The sequence below is a fragment of the Suillus subalutaceus genome, assembly GCF_016647625.1.
Source record: "Suillus subalutaceus strain FC151 chromosome Unknown DFJ58scaffold_81, whole genome shotgun sequence".
In the NCBI taxonomy this organism is placed as follows: domain Eukaryota; kingdom Fungi; phylum Basidiomycota; class Agaricomycetes; order Boletales; family Suillaceae; genus Suillus; species Suillus subalutaceus.
Window position 1 is genome coordinate 21,810 of NW_024540330.1, and position 15,601 is coordinate 37,410.

The window sequence follows — 15,601 nt, forward strand, 5'->3', positions numbered from 1 at the left end:
ACCCATCTAAAATCAAACAAATTAACTCTACAATGCATGATAATTTGCTTGAATAACTTCTAATTCTCGTCTTTTTATTAAGGGGTAAAATAAGCGATCTAAACAGCTAAAACTTTGAATTTGTATGATTTAGACATAATGATGGAACATTAGTTCTAAAAACATCTAATTAGCTTAGGAGATTTTTCCTGATGTGTTATTCGCACAGATGACTCTCGCTCTAGCAGATTGATGTGACGAAGAAATACTCAAGTTGGGCTTCTCAAGATGTCATGGTCAAGTTCACCGCTCCACCACACAGCACGAGAAACTTGGCTAGATTTTGTTGATGCGGCATATGGTTGAACAGTTCTTTCGGCAGATTTCAGTGTGTCCATTTTACTGTCTGAGAGAATTCGCAGACCAAGGAACTTCTAACGGGCTGTTGGGTTCAGGGCAAGCTGCACGTGAGTGTAATTCCATATTGTTAGTGGCTGATCGGCACGATAGACGCTAGTCCTGCAGCCTTGCCACCTTTATCGATAATACAGTCATAAGTTAGCACACATGCACGATAAAATTAAGAATATGGCGTGTTTAAGGCATATGGAAGGCAACTTCCGTAGCGTGTTCTCATCTGTCAGTGTGGGCGCAGTGGAACTCGAGCAGAAAGAGTGCCACGTACCTGGTCGACGAATCGGCTCCTTGACGGTGTTTGAGTCTGCACTGCTTCAGCGTATACTGTGTGTATCATCTTCAAGGCTCTGTCAGCCAAAGTCTAGTTTACTAAGGGGCTTCATCTTAAGGCAGTATGCCAATATGCTCGCCAGCCTGACAAGCGGATGTACATATGGGTTCGAATTCGAAGTAATAATCGTGCATAAGTAGCAGTACTAGTGCAAATTCACAATGAATCAAGTGCTTCATATAATTTATTTATCTCAATTCTCGACTCCGATTCTCGATCGGGCTATGACTAGCCATATAGGACTACGATGTGGCTCACGAACCAAACTTCCATCTGTCTCCAACAATATTAATGTAACACACTTTTGAAAACTCCTTGCTATGTCACAGTTGTATGGTTGTCAATGAGCACGTCAATTCTCTGTTCGAACTTCGGCGCCTTTGGTTCGCAGGGGTCTTCACTGGCAGTAATAGCGCCCCCTCTGTCTTTCATTGCTAACTGGCGGCCGTGTTTAGTTGTGGTGCTTGCCTTGTAACCCTATATACAACTCCATCGGTAATGAAGTACATGCGGCACTAGCATGTGTCAACCCCCACCGTTCCCAGCTTACACTACTGCGGCATACGCAAGAGATTCCAAAGGCCCTTGGTAATGATGCACGTCAGTACATGCCTTCGACTTGAAAACCAATGTTTCATTATTCAAATCGCAGGCTTTTATCTACTACTATAATTCCACCTGGTGAGCTTTTAATATGCATAGAACACAACCAGACTTCATGCGGCCGGATGAATGTTGCGACAATATCCTTAGCCTAGTAGAGTTGAATATTCTGGTAGTTTCTCACTCGCACGATCGCAAGTTGCATCCTACTCGTATCATAACTTACATGTAACTCAGTGCCACTCACTTGTCGACTTCCTTAGATCAAATCTATATTCGAAACTGGGACTTTGAGACTGGCGCATTTGTTGCACACCTGCGACGAGATTTACAAGTGAAATCTCTCACACCCTGACAATGAAGATATCACGAGTAGCCTACGAATTATCGTGCTGATTACAGTTCTTCAAGGCCTGGGCGAGCGGTTGTCACGGTCCAATTGTATATGCCCGAATAACTGGCGCCCTTTGAGACACCCGGAGTATTCTACCTAAATGAACCGCACCTTGTCAGTGTATCCACTCATCGGCACCCTCAAGTCGATCGCCACATCATCGAAGGCTTTCTGGCGCCTCAAGAACGGGTTTGATGAGGCCAAACCAAACGTGTACATATACATGTGAGCGTCTGTTCTAATAGCGTCAACGATAAATACCTTCCGCGCAGTTGACAGTGATGAATCCAGGGCTAACGCATGTTCAACGACAGGACTTAATTCTTCGGCCAACTACCGTCAAACTGGGTCGTGGGTTCAGTGAGGAGTTTCAGCCGATCACGACTCTTCTTTCTTAGCAGTCCTGGGGCGGCCATTGGTGTTAGTCTTGCGCGTCCTTCGTGCATATCATAGTGACTGAGCATCTCTATAACCACCTATGCTTCCTTCGGCGTGTGCATTTCCCAGTCCTGGTAAGTCAGCACGTCAAAGACGATCCAAGAGGGGATGGATCACCAGTAAATTTAGTGTTGGGCAGGGAAAGGGAAGCGAAGGTTGGCGGATGATGCGCAAGGAAGAGGACGAGCTCCCCGTGTGCTCACGTATATGCACCCTGTATCAACTCCCAAAAAATCAAATCGAATCAAAACGCCGGCTGTATACTCCCATTACCCGCATGTCCGACTCCCCACCTCGAAAAAAATAAGCTATGCACTCACCAGCTTCTCCTATTCACTCACTCGTGCCCTCCAGAGTCTGGCCTTCACTCCATTTACAGCCGTCGATAGTGAGGCGTGCTTTGCCAAGGGCGACGACGATTAAAAGCCTGTCAACGCAAATGACTGCGCCAAGGAAAGGAGAGCGAGGAGAGGCAGGCGATGGAAGGATCTGAGCAAATGTGATAAGCTCCTCATGCGCCTACCTATATCAGCTTATAAAAGCTTGAATCAATTCTCAATGCTATCCAAAAACACTCCATGTCATCCACATATCTGACGTCCCAGCTTCAACAAAGAAAAAAGTGCTTACCTTCTTTGTTCGTCTTCTTACTCATTAGCGTCCTTCCCAACCTGGCCCCCACGCTCTCCTCCTTAAACCTTCACTCCTTCCACAACTGTCTGTTGAGAGGCATGCTTTGCCAAAGGCGACGAGGATTGAAAGCCTGCCAACGCACATGATTTATTTCTAAAGATATCAGTGCGTGTAGGTATTATAGGCAAATAAGTTACGCACCTGTCTTTCAGAAACACAATTTCCGCGTGCAGAGCACTGACCTCTGTATAACAGAGACGGGCGCTGCATGTTGGGTCGCGCCCAAACTTGAAGGTAGCTGTATCCTGGTCGATCGGGAAAGCTGCTACCTGCTCATTAATCATCTGTTTGCCGCCGATCTGCCGTACCAAACAGCTGCCGTCCATGGTGATTAATTGATTAGCAAGTGCAAGGCAGACTTGAGCACTGCGAGTTTGTTCAAGTTTGTTCGGTTCGCGTCATGCCAAACGTCGTTCATAGCGGTCGCGCAACAACTTATGTACTATGTAGTGTGTACCTAGCTCCGTCGACGACAAGAATGCCGCATCTGAATATCATTACAAAAGTATGATATGACGCTCCAAAGCGTACTTTAATATAGTGCGCGATACACTATCGAGTGCGCGACACACAACATCGAGTGCGCGACACACAACATCGAGTGCGCGACACACTATTGAGTGCGCGATACGTCGAGTGCGCGATACAAAAGCAGCTTGGTTGGGCCTTGAAGCTTCGAAGTCATGTCAATATTTTGAATTTTTCAACAAGCAAGTCTACTATAAGCGCTAGTAACTATTAGTATTAAGTCCGAAAACAAAAAGTAGCAAGGCATAGGCATTAAGGGCTCCATAGTAATCATTATGGTACTAGAAAAGATTCTGAGTAGACGGCAAGAGGACACGAGAGATTAGACGGCAATATTGACATCACCAATAAAATAATCTTCTGACCAGGGATTAATACGAGGAGGGGCAGATGGACTATCGGGGTCGCGGATACCACGCAATATGATATCAGACGGTTGGGGCTCTACGAAGTCGGGTGGCATGGCAACACGACGGCGTTGAACAATGGGTGAATGAAACTGTGTCGAAAGTAAATCAGTGGTGCCGAAACGTGACCCAGTGAAAAAAGAGCTAGTGGAGGGGATAGTGTTTTTGCTTGGGGTCTGTGGTGCCAGAGACAGGTGTCGAATAACATCAGGGAGTTCATCGATATCTGCATTAGAACTTTCTAAAAAAACTGAATTGAAAGTGAATTAAGAAAGTGAAAATTTGCATTAAAATAGGGACACACGTTTCGTAGGCTGTGACTCCTGTGAGGCCGCATTAACAATACTCGATGCTCGGAGATCTGACACTGGCTCCTCAAGCTCCTGCTTCACCACAGCGCCTACTAGAATAATGAATAAGTGAGAGTATATTTCGCAAGCTACACAACACATACCTTTCATTTTTTTGATGACTGGTTTGTATTCCGTGTCGGAGAGAATCTCGATGGACAATGATGTTTGTCGCCCACGTTTGAGCTTTGCAGCAGCTAGAGAGTTGGATAAATTGAAATAAAAGTAAGTGGTTGAAATTAATAAACTTACCTGCACGTGTTAAGATTATTGGTTTCGCCGCCTCAAAACTTGAAGCATCATCAGAGTCGAGAACATTCCATCATCCCCCATCTCTCGATATTCGGGATCCCATGATGCATAGACATGTTCTGGAATTCTTCTCCGCAATGCTGAAGATATTCAGGTTAGCATCAAGAAATTATATAAGACGGAGGCTTCTTACCTATGATGATGTTTGCATCTTTCACAGGGCACTTGGGTCTACCTCGGAATCGTGCAAGATCATTGCCGTCGGGCCTTTCGATATTTACAACGTCGTAGCGGAGCCTCTCCTTGCTTATCAAAACCCATGGGAAAGAAGGTATGCCAATTCCTTTCCCCTTTTCTGTCGAATTGACATATCCAAATGCCAAAGGGAACACTTCATTCTGCAGGTATTGATTGACTTCGTCGTGAGTCCACGTTCGGCTGAAGGAAAACCTGCTAGCAGTCTCGATATGTGCGCATTGACGGCGTTCCATGTTGTGCAATTTTGTCCGTGATGGTGGGATTGTATTGATGAGGTTCCCATCATCCTTCAACATATTGTGTTAGTTTTTCTTGTGCAATGAACGAGATATATATTCTGAATTTACATCGAGACAATTCACCAAGAGAAGCCATTGTGCGACCTTGGTAATTTTATCCTCGGAGTCAAATTGGCTCATGGCCCTTGCTTTACCGGTAACACGACGAAATTGCAACTGCTCTGACTTGTAAGTGCCGCACATCTGTCATTGTGTATTGCGCACCTTATTGTTCTGCGAATTTAACCAGTTCTATATCCATTCATGACTTCATCTCTTGCTTGCTCGACACCTATCTTCTGATCGAGCATGCTTTTGGAAGAGGCAGCAGATTGCAAGGATCTTGCTGCAGACCCTGCGGCGCTGGTCTTTTCCTTGAATATGCTGACGAGTCTCTTTTTTCCAGATGTGGTTCCATCTTGCTTTCGAGGTGCGTCTCTTGTAGGATCCAGAGCTTCGGGATGCTTGCTAAGCCATGTTGGCATTCTCGACAGTAGTATGGAGCATCGGGATTAGAGGGTGGGGTGAAGCATTCACAGGTGCAGGCTTGCCCTCCCTGACGAAAGTCTCGGCAGTATACTTCACGGCGATCAGACATAGCAGTGTGTGGAATGAAGTAAAGATGGTTCGGGGAGAACAAATCAGTGTGGGTCATAGATTTTTTTATTTTGCATAAGCATGGTTATTGACTCGTAAGTCTTGTCATTTATAAGCTTATTCATTCACTACATGTAACTACAAGTATCCTTCTGTTTCGAACAAAGATAATGCTGATAACCCTTGACACCAAAGTGTTGCACGAGCTTCCCAGATAGGATCACTTAACGAGATGGTAATTGATTTTGTTCCGCGCCTTCCAAATTGTAAGACTTCAATCATGGCTGCATCATCACCTTGCTCATCAGGGAGCAAGCCATAACCTTCCGGTACAATGCCCTTGGTAACTATTGCTCGACTGTTGAAAAAAAAAGGTTTTCGTCATGCTGAGTCTCAAAGGGGCTTTTCTTTCCGGGAACTTCAACAGCGGCATGTCGAATATTCCGTTCCTGGTCTTCTTCTATCTGTAGGATGAGCTGATCCTCCGAATAGTGTCTTCGTCATCAGGATGGCCAGCACCAGTCTGCCCATGATGACGAGTCTGCTCTTGCCCATGAGTACCATAGTATTGTTCAATTGTGTCTGGATGAACTCCGTCACAATTGTCTCGGTAAATACCAAGTGTTGCCTGGCTTATCAGTCGCAAATCCTGTGATGAATATGGTGTCAGTTACTTTATGTTCAAATTTTTGACGTGAAATCTCACTTGTGGACTCTTATTGTTTGTTGATGGGCCAGCAATTGGATGGAGGTTCCATTCTTCACGAAAGGTCTTACAGTCGTCATTGATAGCATCCAAGAATAGATTTTGGAGAAGCCACAAATGACCTGTTTGCTCAATATCAAGCCTGTGCAGTCTTTCCAAACGGCTAAAGAATGCCCTCCAACGTCTCACAAATTGTGTTCCTACTTCAACCCAGAGGCGCTCAATCCTCGAATTTCGAGTTGACCTGTGGTTCTTGTGTGAGAAAAACACCCAAAGGATCAAATGATGATACTAGGCTTACGATCCCCACATAAACGAGCCACGATTTGGGCCGTTTCGCATGACCATATAAGTGGCAACATCAATATTTTCACCACCACGGTCACCTCGCATACGTGATGGCATACCATACTCTTCTTGTGCTTTGAGAAACAAATCGAGAACTGTTGTAGCACAATTATTTGTGCTCGTTTCTAGTGCAACCACCTGGACGAGCCATGATTAATTTCTGATGACTTCAACTCGGACTTGTGACATACTGTTCTGCAGTAACCATCAATAAATCCATGGACAACGAATCCCCACCGAATCATCTTATGGTGCCCATCCAAATGCCAAAGAGCATTGGAACGCTTAACTTTATATTTCCTTCTTCGAATAATTTGTTGGCGTCTGAATTGGCGTCCAATTCTGTCAACTCGTTGTAGGGATTGCCAAATTCGCCTATGTTGTACACGGACACCTTGTTGTCGAAGAAAACCAACAAGGTACCGAAACCCAGACTCCGGTCTACGACATTTGAATATCTTCACCAAAGCATCAAGGTCACGGTCACGAAGGTTGGAATAGCACCTTTCAATGCTGTGTTGACGCATGTAGCGCCGTAATGTTGCTGGATGAACATCAACAATCTTTGCTAGCTCAACATGTCTGATGTGATGTTGAGCAGAGGTGGCCTCGATCAAGAAATCAAGGTCTATTATTTTTTTGGGCCGCCCTCGTTTTCCCGTGTTCTCGATTCCAGTTAATTCTGGTATATCAACACGATGCTCCTCTCTGTAAGATCCTGTCTCAGTATCCATGTATCTATCAAAATTTAGGCTTACTCCTCGTTTGCAGTAGTCCCTAGGTGTTCCAGACCCGAAACTACACAGCCAAGTACCATGGCTACATCAGCTAACCATTTGACTGGGAGAGACTCTGACATTTCATCCGAGTCTGTGTTATCGGCATCTGGTGTGAGTGCTTCGAGGATTGGAAGTGCATTTGATGAGATAGCATCCACATGGAAAGCAATACGGGTAGGCTCGGCTCCATCTGCTCGAAGGACTCGGATTGCATGATCGTAAGTGTGTTGGATATTCTCATAGGCAGCTTGGATTTCGGCCGACCAATTTTTGGTTTCAGGGAGAAGTGGAAGTGACAATGACAATGAAGGACTGTTTATGTCCATTGTTTCCGAGAGTCCGAGTCAGTGCAGGTTGGAAGGGTAATAAAATTGTCACCAAGAGTTCCGCGGGCATAATTCACAGGTGACGTGGTCAAGGCATTGTTTTCTGTGTCCGGTTTTATTACTAACAACGAGTTACTCACTCAAGCTGTTCTTCATTCTACTAGTCAACCTTGCAACTATCAGTGGTTCGATGACTGCTCGACACCATCAAATGTTCTACTTCTCAGATGGCACTCACATCTTCCAGGTTCGTGCACCACTTAGTATCTGAATAGTCTCATAGTGGATACCGCGGACTGACAGTGTACTACTACTAGGCAGGACACTCACTCTTTAGGGTGCATGCAAGCATTCTCGGGGATAAATCACTTGCTTTCCGAGACATGTTCGCTGCAAGCCAGGGCACCCAACTTGAACAGGTCGATGGTAGTACTGATGACAGGCCTATTTGTGTGCCGTCGCAAGTAAGCGAAAGTGCATTTGAATTATTTTTGTCTGTCTGTTACAACAAGTGAGTTTTTTTCAAGTTTTTTTCACAACGGACGACTTGGACAAGTCTGACAATTATACCATACAGATGGAGGCCTGATGTCCTCAAAATATGTAACAAAGCTGTTATTCAACTGCTCGAGCTGAGCGACATGTATCTTTGCAAAGATGCACGAGTCTATGCTGTTCACCATCTCCAGCGGCAGCGTTACTCGCTTGAGCCAACACGACTTATCTCACTCGCATTAAAGTACAACGTCAAAGAGATCCTGCCGCATGCTTTCGAGCGACTCGTTTCAGCTCGCATCAATGATATCTCCGACGAGGAATCTCGCGCTGTTGGGTCCATTGTATGGAACACAATGTTCAAAGTCAAGGAACGACTCGATGTACATCGTCGGATCATTGCATGTGAAGCCCCACCTATGGTGCACGCGGGAACTTGCACGAAGCAAAAACTATGCGAGGATGACTGGAAGCAGCTGTGGTGGAACGGAATGGGCAGATTTTTACTGGACGGACGAAATCCCCAGCCTTACAAGGATGCCGTCGAACGCTTCGAGAAACTCGACATCGGACAAATCAATCTCGACTGCTGGAAGGCTGTGTTATATATTGTGAAAGCTCACAGTGCTTTTGATCATGAGCGAAAACTTATTACTCGTACAGCTGATGATCTTGTGAAGTCCTTAATTGTCGAGCCTAACTTCGAAGATTTCGGTCGTCTAGTTCACTAGAATAGATGGTGCGTTGAGCACTTGATGTTGTGTATCGCGCGCTTGGTGTCTTGTGTCGCGCACTCGATGTAGTATGTCGCGCACTCGATGTTGTGTATCGCGCACTCGATAGTGTATCGCGCACTATATTAAAGTACGCTTTGGAGCGTCATAGTATGAAGTGTATCACAAGTACCATGATCAAGAACTATAAGTGCGGCACTAAACTAGTCCACGACACCACGATGTATGCGTCAGGAGAAAGTTTGCGCAAAGTGGTGAACATAAGTACCAAGAGGATGCCACGTGCTGCAACGTACAACGTGACATATAATGCATAGACAATAAGGTACACCGCAGTCGGTATGTCCAGGACGTTAAAGATAAATAAAGTGAAAATACAAGGCCAGGGTGTGCAAGTTATAGCGACGGCACTGATGCGCCATAGCAAGTGTTCCAAGTATGTGGGGAAGGCAAAAGTCCAAGCCACACAATGGATGCCGCCAAATGTGGTTGCCATGAGCAACCCAGCAAGCAAAAGAACCGCCGTGTCCAAATCTTCGAGTTTGATGCTGCCATCAAATGTTAGAACTCGGAGCTTTCGAGATGTAGGAACAGCACTGAGCAAGCCCGACAGTTCTATAATTGGGCGGAAAACTGGAGCCAAGATCCCAAGCCGAGCGAGTTCATCTCTATCACTGGTACTAAGGCAGACATAATCAGCAGCGGTATAATTGCTAACGTGTATACGTACTCAATGTAATTCTCTGGCCTTGATTCGGTCGACTTCCAGTACACTGGATGTGGACATTTCACGTTGAGAGGCTTGTTCCACCACACAGCATAAGTTAGGAAATTGAGAACCGCAAAAGCGAGTGTCCCCACTTCGAGCTGGGTGGTTTCGAGGTGATAGATGGCGCGGGTGATGAGTTGCATAACAAACCAGGCCACTTGAATGATGACCAATCCTTTCGATATCGCATTGCCTTTGCTCCTGTCCTGGATCTGGTTTGCTGTCAGGGTAGGGGCGTCGATACACCTGTCACGTATCAGCATGAGGATCTCGTCAGGCTGTAGTGTGTGGTAGGGGTTCCCGTCCACATAAAGCATGAAACCACCCATCAGCACAAAGAGGCTGTGTGTCTGAGTCCACGTATAATCTAAGGATGCACATGAATCAGCGTTTGGATGAGCACGATTTGGGCTTACCTTCAGATTTCTCTGAGAGATCAGCCTTAGCCAACCCCTTGACCCACCTCATAAGAGCACCAGGGAAATGCCAAAGAAACGCCGGCACAAATAATGCACATTTAGCAAGCACTATGAGAAGGAGGCGAAAGAAGTGAGGGAGGTGAAAGATGCGATGGAGGCGAAAGAAGCGAAGAAGGCGAGGCCACCCTTGGCAGCACTTTTTAGAGCTTGTCAAGGTCTGTTAGACCCGGTTTCCATGTAGGACAAAACACATCTCTGAGACAACCCTCTCGCAAGAGGGTCTCCCTCAAATCCTCAAGAGTCACCAGAATACCCTTGTAGGCCTCGTTGGAGGGTTGGTTCTGGTCGTCTCATGTGGTTCTAGAGAGCCTTTAGCGTGTTATTTTATGTTCCGCTGCCCTCGAGATCATCATATTGTAGGTCCCGCTGCCCTCAAGATAACCTAGAGCCTCTGGTGCTCCTCGCGCATGACTCATGTTTTACCCCCCGTGTTTCTACTTACACCTATGTCATTTTCTCGCATGTTTTCTCTACTTACATTATGTTTTTTTCCGTTGTAGTTGTCATTCTAATAATATATATCACACTGCTGTATCATTGTTCTTAAGATTCAGTGTTTTCAAATGTGTCCTGACGCAATCGAGAGCAGGCATTGGAGCCGCTATACTGACATTGTCAAAACAAGGAGAAGTCAAAACAATAAGTCCATAGTAACATAAGTAGGGTACGAAAGGGACAGGGCAATATGAGCGCAGGATGAGTTAGGAATGAGCAAACCATCATCCGCAGCACGAGACGATGAGCAAAAGTAGCATCCAAAAAAACACGAGCGTACGCAAATTGAAATACAATTAAGATGAAGGGGGGCGAGGAGGGTTAACTGGATCTTGACTAAATGATCGTGCCACATTGTCATGAGGAACATAGTCCAAAGGCACAGTATCGCGGATGTGATCTGCCCATCTGGAATTATGGTAACGAGTCCTGCCTTGAGGGTATCCACCACGGTAAGTTCCTCCACCAAGTGCCCGCCGTTCATCAAGGTCATCGCGTCGAGAGTATCCACTCTCACGAGCATAGTTAGGACCAAGTACCGGACTGTATCGACTTGAGTATGAGCGTTCGCGCTCACTGTGAGCATAATGATCATCACGGTATACCTCCAAGGCTGGTGAGCTATCCCGCATGGCATATTCATCGTTAGTACGAGGCTCAGGTCCATAATGGTCGGGAGGTTGCGAACCAGCATAACGGTGATTGCGAACGTCACGGTGGTAGAAGGCATCGCGAGGGTAGAGAGCATCATGCTCAGTGATTGGGGTATCTTCACGCAGATGGTGGACCTCACGACGACGCACAGCCTCGTGTATGTACCATGGCTCACGAGAATGATTGCGAAGAGGCTGACGAGGATCGCGCGAGGTGTTGCGAGGGACGTGATGGGGAGGGTCTCGAGGGTCCTGACGAGGCTCGCGGGGATCGCGAAGAGGCTCACCCTCATGAGGGTCATTGTGGACAATTTCATGTTGAGGTTCCCGTGAGAGGCGTACAGCATCACCCTTGTCAGAGCCTTGCTGGATACCCTCACGAGGGTCATGATGGACAGAGAGCTCATCATGAGCTTGGGGTGGGTTGGCTGGAGGGTCACGGGAGTCATGAGAGTCGTCAATAGTACGAGGATCCTTGATGGGATTGGTGACTCGAGGTGGTTCCTGCTGATCTCCTCCTGGTCCGTCATCCTGCATCGCCTCTGAAGGTAGGTCCTTCTGTAACGTCTCCTTAGGGACATGATCTAAACCAGAGGAGACACCACTCTTCACAGCTGCAACCGTCTTCTCGCCCTCATCAACTTCAGATCCATCCGAGCGGCCATACGCCATGCGAAGAGCACGTTTCATCTTACCCTTGGATTCCTTTGTGAGTGGGCGTGGTTTTACTAGAGAGTACATAGACGGTAGATCCTTAGCCATTCTGTAAGAATAGCTGTTTCGAAAAAAGGCTTACCCTTTGTGCGCACGTTAGAGGGACCATCCTGGAGGAATGCTGGTACCGTAGCTATACGCCTCGAGTCAAGTAAAGTTAATATAAAATAAAGAGTACTCACCTGCAGTCTCAGGCTCTGGCGATGCTGCTACACTCGATGATCCCACTGTCAATGGGGACAGAGGGCCACCCTTTATCGGAGAAGTTGGTAGGGCAGGCGTTTTGGGTTGCTTCGGCCGTGCAGCCTTCTTCTCCACTTTCGAAGTATCAGACTTCTCGCTGGACGGGGCCGGCCTTTTTAACGCATGTGAAGTATCCACGAACTTCAGTTTCCTCTTCTTCCCGCGTGCTTCTTCATACTCCGATTCAGGCTCTGTGGCGACATTCTCCCCAGCTGAAGTACTAATTTCAATCACCTCGCACTGTGCTGCGGCAGTCGGTCCCGGCTTTCGAGCGACTTTGAGCGGGTGTGAGGGTGGTAGTGTAACGACTCTAAATGGACGTGATGGTGGCGGTTCCATGACATCTACTCGTGTGGCAAATTTTCTGAACTTCCGAGTAGTAGGTACTATTGGATGATCGTCATCCGAATCATCGTCGTCGTTGGCGTCGGCGTTAGGTGGTGGAGGGGCCTTCGTCACTTTATCAGCCTTCTTGACTTTGGTAGTCGCATTGCTGGGCTTGAGACGAGCTGGGCCATGGTAGTCGGTGTCGCCATTAACAAACAGCCGTCTAGCACCAGCATGTGGCCAGTCAGAAGGAGGCGCTATGCCTGTGATGACAGGCCTCTCAGAGGCCATAACAGATGCTGCACATAACATTAGAATCAGAATGTTCTTACAACGAGAATCTTACCTCGATACGCCTTGTCAACTTTGACAACTTTCATGGTTCCTGACTTCAATGCCTCCACGAGCACCGCAATTTCCTTCTGTGTCAGCGCTCCAATGCCCTTATTCTTCGAGTTCTCATTGTGAGTTTCACCAGGCAAGAGACACCTTTCAGTTGGATATCCCTTGATGCAGAGATTGGCGTCAGCAAGTGCGCTGGACATGCCCTTCCAAGGGAAGTTTTTATCCCAGGCACACTTGCCCCCAAGCTGGGCTAGTATACATTTAGTCAGATGAATTAAAAGACCAGTGACGTTCTGACATACCGACTTGTTTGATAAGTTCAAGCTTAACCCACTTCAAAGCATCATCCCGTCCCTCGGGTGCCTGAGACTGATCACGACCATTGTTTGGAGGCGAGTGGGGGGTCAATAGGTCACTGCAAGTATCATCATGGAATGCTTCATCCACCTCGGCCAAGGATGTACTATTACTGTTTGAAGATGTGGTGTCAGTCGTAGCATCAAGGTAGATACAATCATACTTACTACACGTGTGCTTTAAGATGCCCGATGATGGCATCATCACTCGCACGGCATCGTGTTTGCCAGAACTGCATCTTGCTAAGTATACGTGAGGATTTAGACGACAAAGAATCTTACCCCTGCAGCACCTGGTGTGTTATATGAATGGCCGAGTGACCCGTCTTCATTGACCACTTTGCCACATAGGACGATGGCTGCTTCGAAGCCAGATTTAGCGGAGGCAGACTCGAGCTACAATAGCAATGTGAGATGATGACGAAAGTTCAGGTGAGATGACATACAATCTGTATTACTCTTCGATAATGTTTCTGAAATCCCTGTCCACGCTGAGCTATTGTCTGAGTAGATGATCCAAGGAGCGATGCCTCCTCGTGCATGAACAAGAGGTCTTGGTAAGAATCGGGATAGGCCTCTTTGAATTTGTCGTAACACTGCGTGCGCACGGTCGCACCTGTAAGGAATATAAACCTTGTGCAAAAGAAGATGTAATATAGTACTTACTGGGCGTGCCGCCTCCGGCTGGGGCCTCTCTGCCAATGCGCGCAAGTTCCGTCTGCATATGCTCTTTGAAGTAGTTAGCGTACAAGTTCCAGTAATTAATACCATTCACGGTGCGCCCGCGACTCTTCAAGAATAAGTTGATCAATTGGGAAATAGGGAGTGTAGTAGACGTAGAGAGATCAAGAAAGCCGCGCTCGACTGCAGCAAACCCGACCTCTAATGCTGCATTCAGCTCCGCCGACCTGCGTCCAGTAATTGTATGTCCCTCTTGACGGGTCACCGGCTCGCGCTCTTCGGGAAAGCGTTCATGGAATGAAGGACCTGCACCAATAGTATTCATCGAAGAGGCAGCATTAGTCTGGAATGGCGTTGGTGGAATAATGTTCGTTGCTGGGACGGGAGGTGCATGATCTTGAGACAATGACGATGGAACAGGCTGAGGGATGAATGGGGCAACGTCACCAGAAAAATCCTGCGTAAATCCTGAAGGAGTTTGGCCTGTAGCGTAAGGCTCCAGGGAACATGTACGAGAGGTTGCTTGACCCGATGAACTCGTAGGAAAATTAAAACTTGGTGGTGGTGCTAGACGGCTTATGTCCTGCGCGATGAGGTGATGTTGGGTTCCCCCGGGTAAAAAAGACTCAGCCCCCATCATACTAAAGGTGTCAGAGGAGTTAGGATCCATCCATGCAGGTTGCTGGCGCATAGAATTAAAAAAAATATCCTGGATCTGCGCAGGGGTTTGTGGGGTAGGAAACGGTGAGGCATGTCGACTAGCCACGGGGACCGTTAGCGATGATGTTGCGTTTGCCGAAGTATTATCTGGCACCGCGTGGGTGAAATTTGGTGCACCAGAGTGCACAGGTACGAGGTCTTGATCTTCCACAGTGGTGGCGTGTTGATAGGCCTGGCGACGGATAGATGCGCCTTTGACAAGGCCAACATCCCGCGCTGTGGCCTTGAGCTTACTCCTGAGTCGTGACGGAGTCAGCTCAGCAGGTGGTGTTGCGCATCGACGACCACCACCGAATTGTTCAGACATGTAATCAAAGTTATCGGGGAGGCCCATGTAGCTCGAGTGAGGAGACGGTGGGTTATCGGGGTTGTTTTGCGTCATTTCTGCAGTAGATAGTTAATGAGAGAAGAAGTATGTAGGCACACACTTTACTTACCTATATGCGAGATACTAGAGAGAAAATCTGGCGGGAATTCTGAAGGGGCACAAAAAAAACCCCAGAGCTCTGATACTTATGAGGGATCCATCAGTGCAACGGTGTTCCATAGTTTCACTCGGACTAAGAAATGAGCGGTAGAACTAAACAAACGTACAAGACATTAAAAACTATTCGGATAGTAACAGAGACATACAAGTTCAAGAATGTGTGGGCGAGGGCCTAAGTGAGGGTTTGAGTGAGGCGCTGAGGAGGCTCTGAGGAGGCTCGGGAGGCTAAAAAGAGGGTTCAGAATGATTCAAACACAGATGACATTGAGCACAAGTGACTTACTTTGCGGCCGATATGGTCTAGACCCAATGACAGTACTGTCATGTCAGAAAGGCTGAAAAGAATATTACAGATGATGCGAAAATTGAAAGAACAAGGGACTTATGGTGCAGCCGAAGATCCAGACTGTAGTATCATT

At 47.0% G+C, this 15,601-nt stretch overlaps 6 protein-coding genes across 6 annotated transcripts; 1 reads left to right on the forward strand and 5 right to left on the reverse strand.

Annotated features, from left to right (window-relative positions):
* Positions 1-2,860: 2,860 nt before the first annotated feature.
* Positions 2,861-3,181, reverse strand: DFJ58DRAFT_915066 (uncharacterized protein; the record flags this gene model as incomplete). Its single annotated transcript, XM_041395420.1, has 2 exons — positions 2,861-2,948; positions 2,997-3,181. Coding segments are annotated over 2 exons (273 nt in total), but the record flags the coding sequence as incomplete, so codon positions are not given.
* A 388-nt stretch (positions 3,182-3,569) lies between these two features.
* Positions 3,570-5,413, reverse strand: DFJ58DRAFT_915067 (uncharacterized protein; the record flags this gene model as incomplete). The annotated part of the gene is made up of 9 exons (XM_041395421.1): positions 3,570-4,040; positions 4,095-4,193; positions 4,245-4,337; positions 4,393-4,430; positions 4,457-4,532; positions 4,586-4,937; positions 4,998-5,132; positions 5,154-5,180; positions 5,318-5,413. 9 exons carry the CDS (start codon positions 5,411-5,413, stop codon positions 3,706-3,708), a joined length of 1,251 nt encoding a protein of 416 aa, XP_041241979.1. The 3' UTR covers positions 3,570-3,705.
* A 1,457-nt stretch (positions 5,414-6,870) lies between these two features.
* Positions 6,871-8,151, reverse strand: DFJ58DRAFT_796677 (uncharacterized protein; the record flags this gene model as incomplete). The annotated part of the gene is made up of 3 exons (XM_041390592.1): positions 7,988-8,151; positions 7,338-7,931; positions 6,871-7,287 (listed from the first exon to the last, which is right to left on the reverse strand). Coding segments are annotated over exons 2-3 (680 nt in total), but the record flags the coding sequence as incomplete, so codon positions are not given.
* On the forward strand, positions 8,068-8,910 carry DFJ58DRAFT_729952 (uncharacterized protein; the record flags this gene model as incomplete). Its single annotated transcript, XM_041385811.1, has 2 exons — positions 8,068-8,195; positions 8,262-8,910. 2 exons carry the CDS (start codon positions 8,068-8,070, stop codon positions 8,908-8,910), a joined length of 777 nt encoding a protein of 258 aa, XP_041241981.1.
* A 104-nt stretch (positions 8,911-9,014) lies between these two features.
* Positions 9,015-10,386, reverse strand: DFJ58DRAFT_474273 (uncharacterized protein). Its single transcript, XM_041380554.1, has 3 exons — positions 10,099-10,386; positions 9,644-10,049; positions 9,015-9,593 (listed from the first exon to the last, which is right to left on the reverse strand). Exons 1-3 carry the CDS (start codon positions 10,148-10,150, stop codon positions 9,098-9,100), a joined length of 954 nt encoding a protein of 317 aa, XP_041241982.1. The 5' UTR covers positions 10,151-10,386; the 3' UTR covers positions 9,015-9,097.
* A 3,354-nt stretch (positions 10,387-13,740) lies between these two features.
* Positions 13,741-14,210, reverse strand: DFJ58DRAFT_646866 (uncharacterized protein; the record flags this gene model as incomplete). Its single annotated transcript, XM_041381441.1, has 2 exons — positions 13,741-13,910; positions 13,961-14,210. Coding segments are annotated over 2 exons (420 nt in total), but the record flags the coding sequence as incomplete, so codon positions are not given.
* Positions 14,211-15,601: the final 1,391 nt, after the last annotated feature.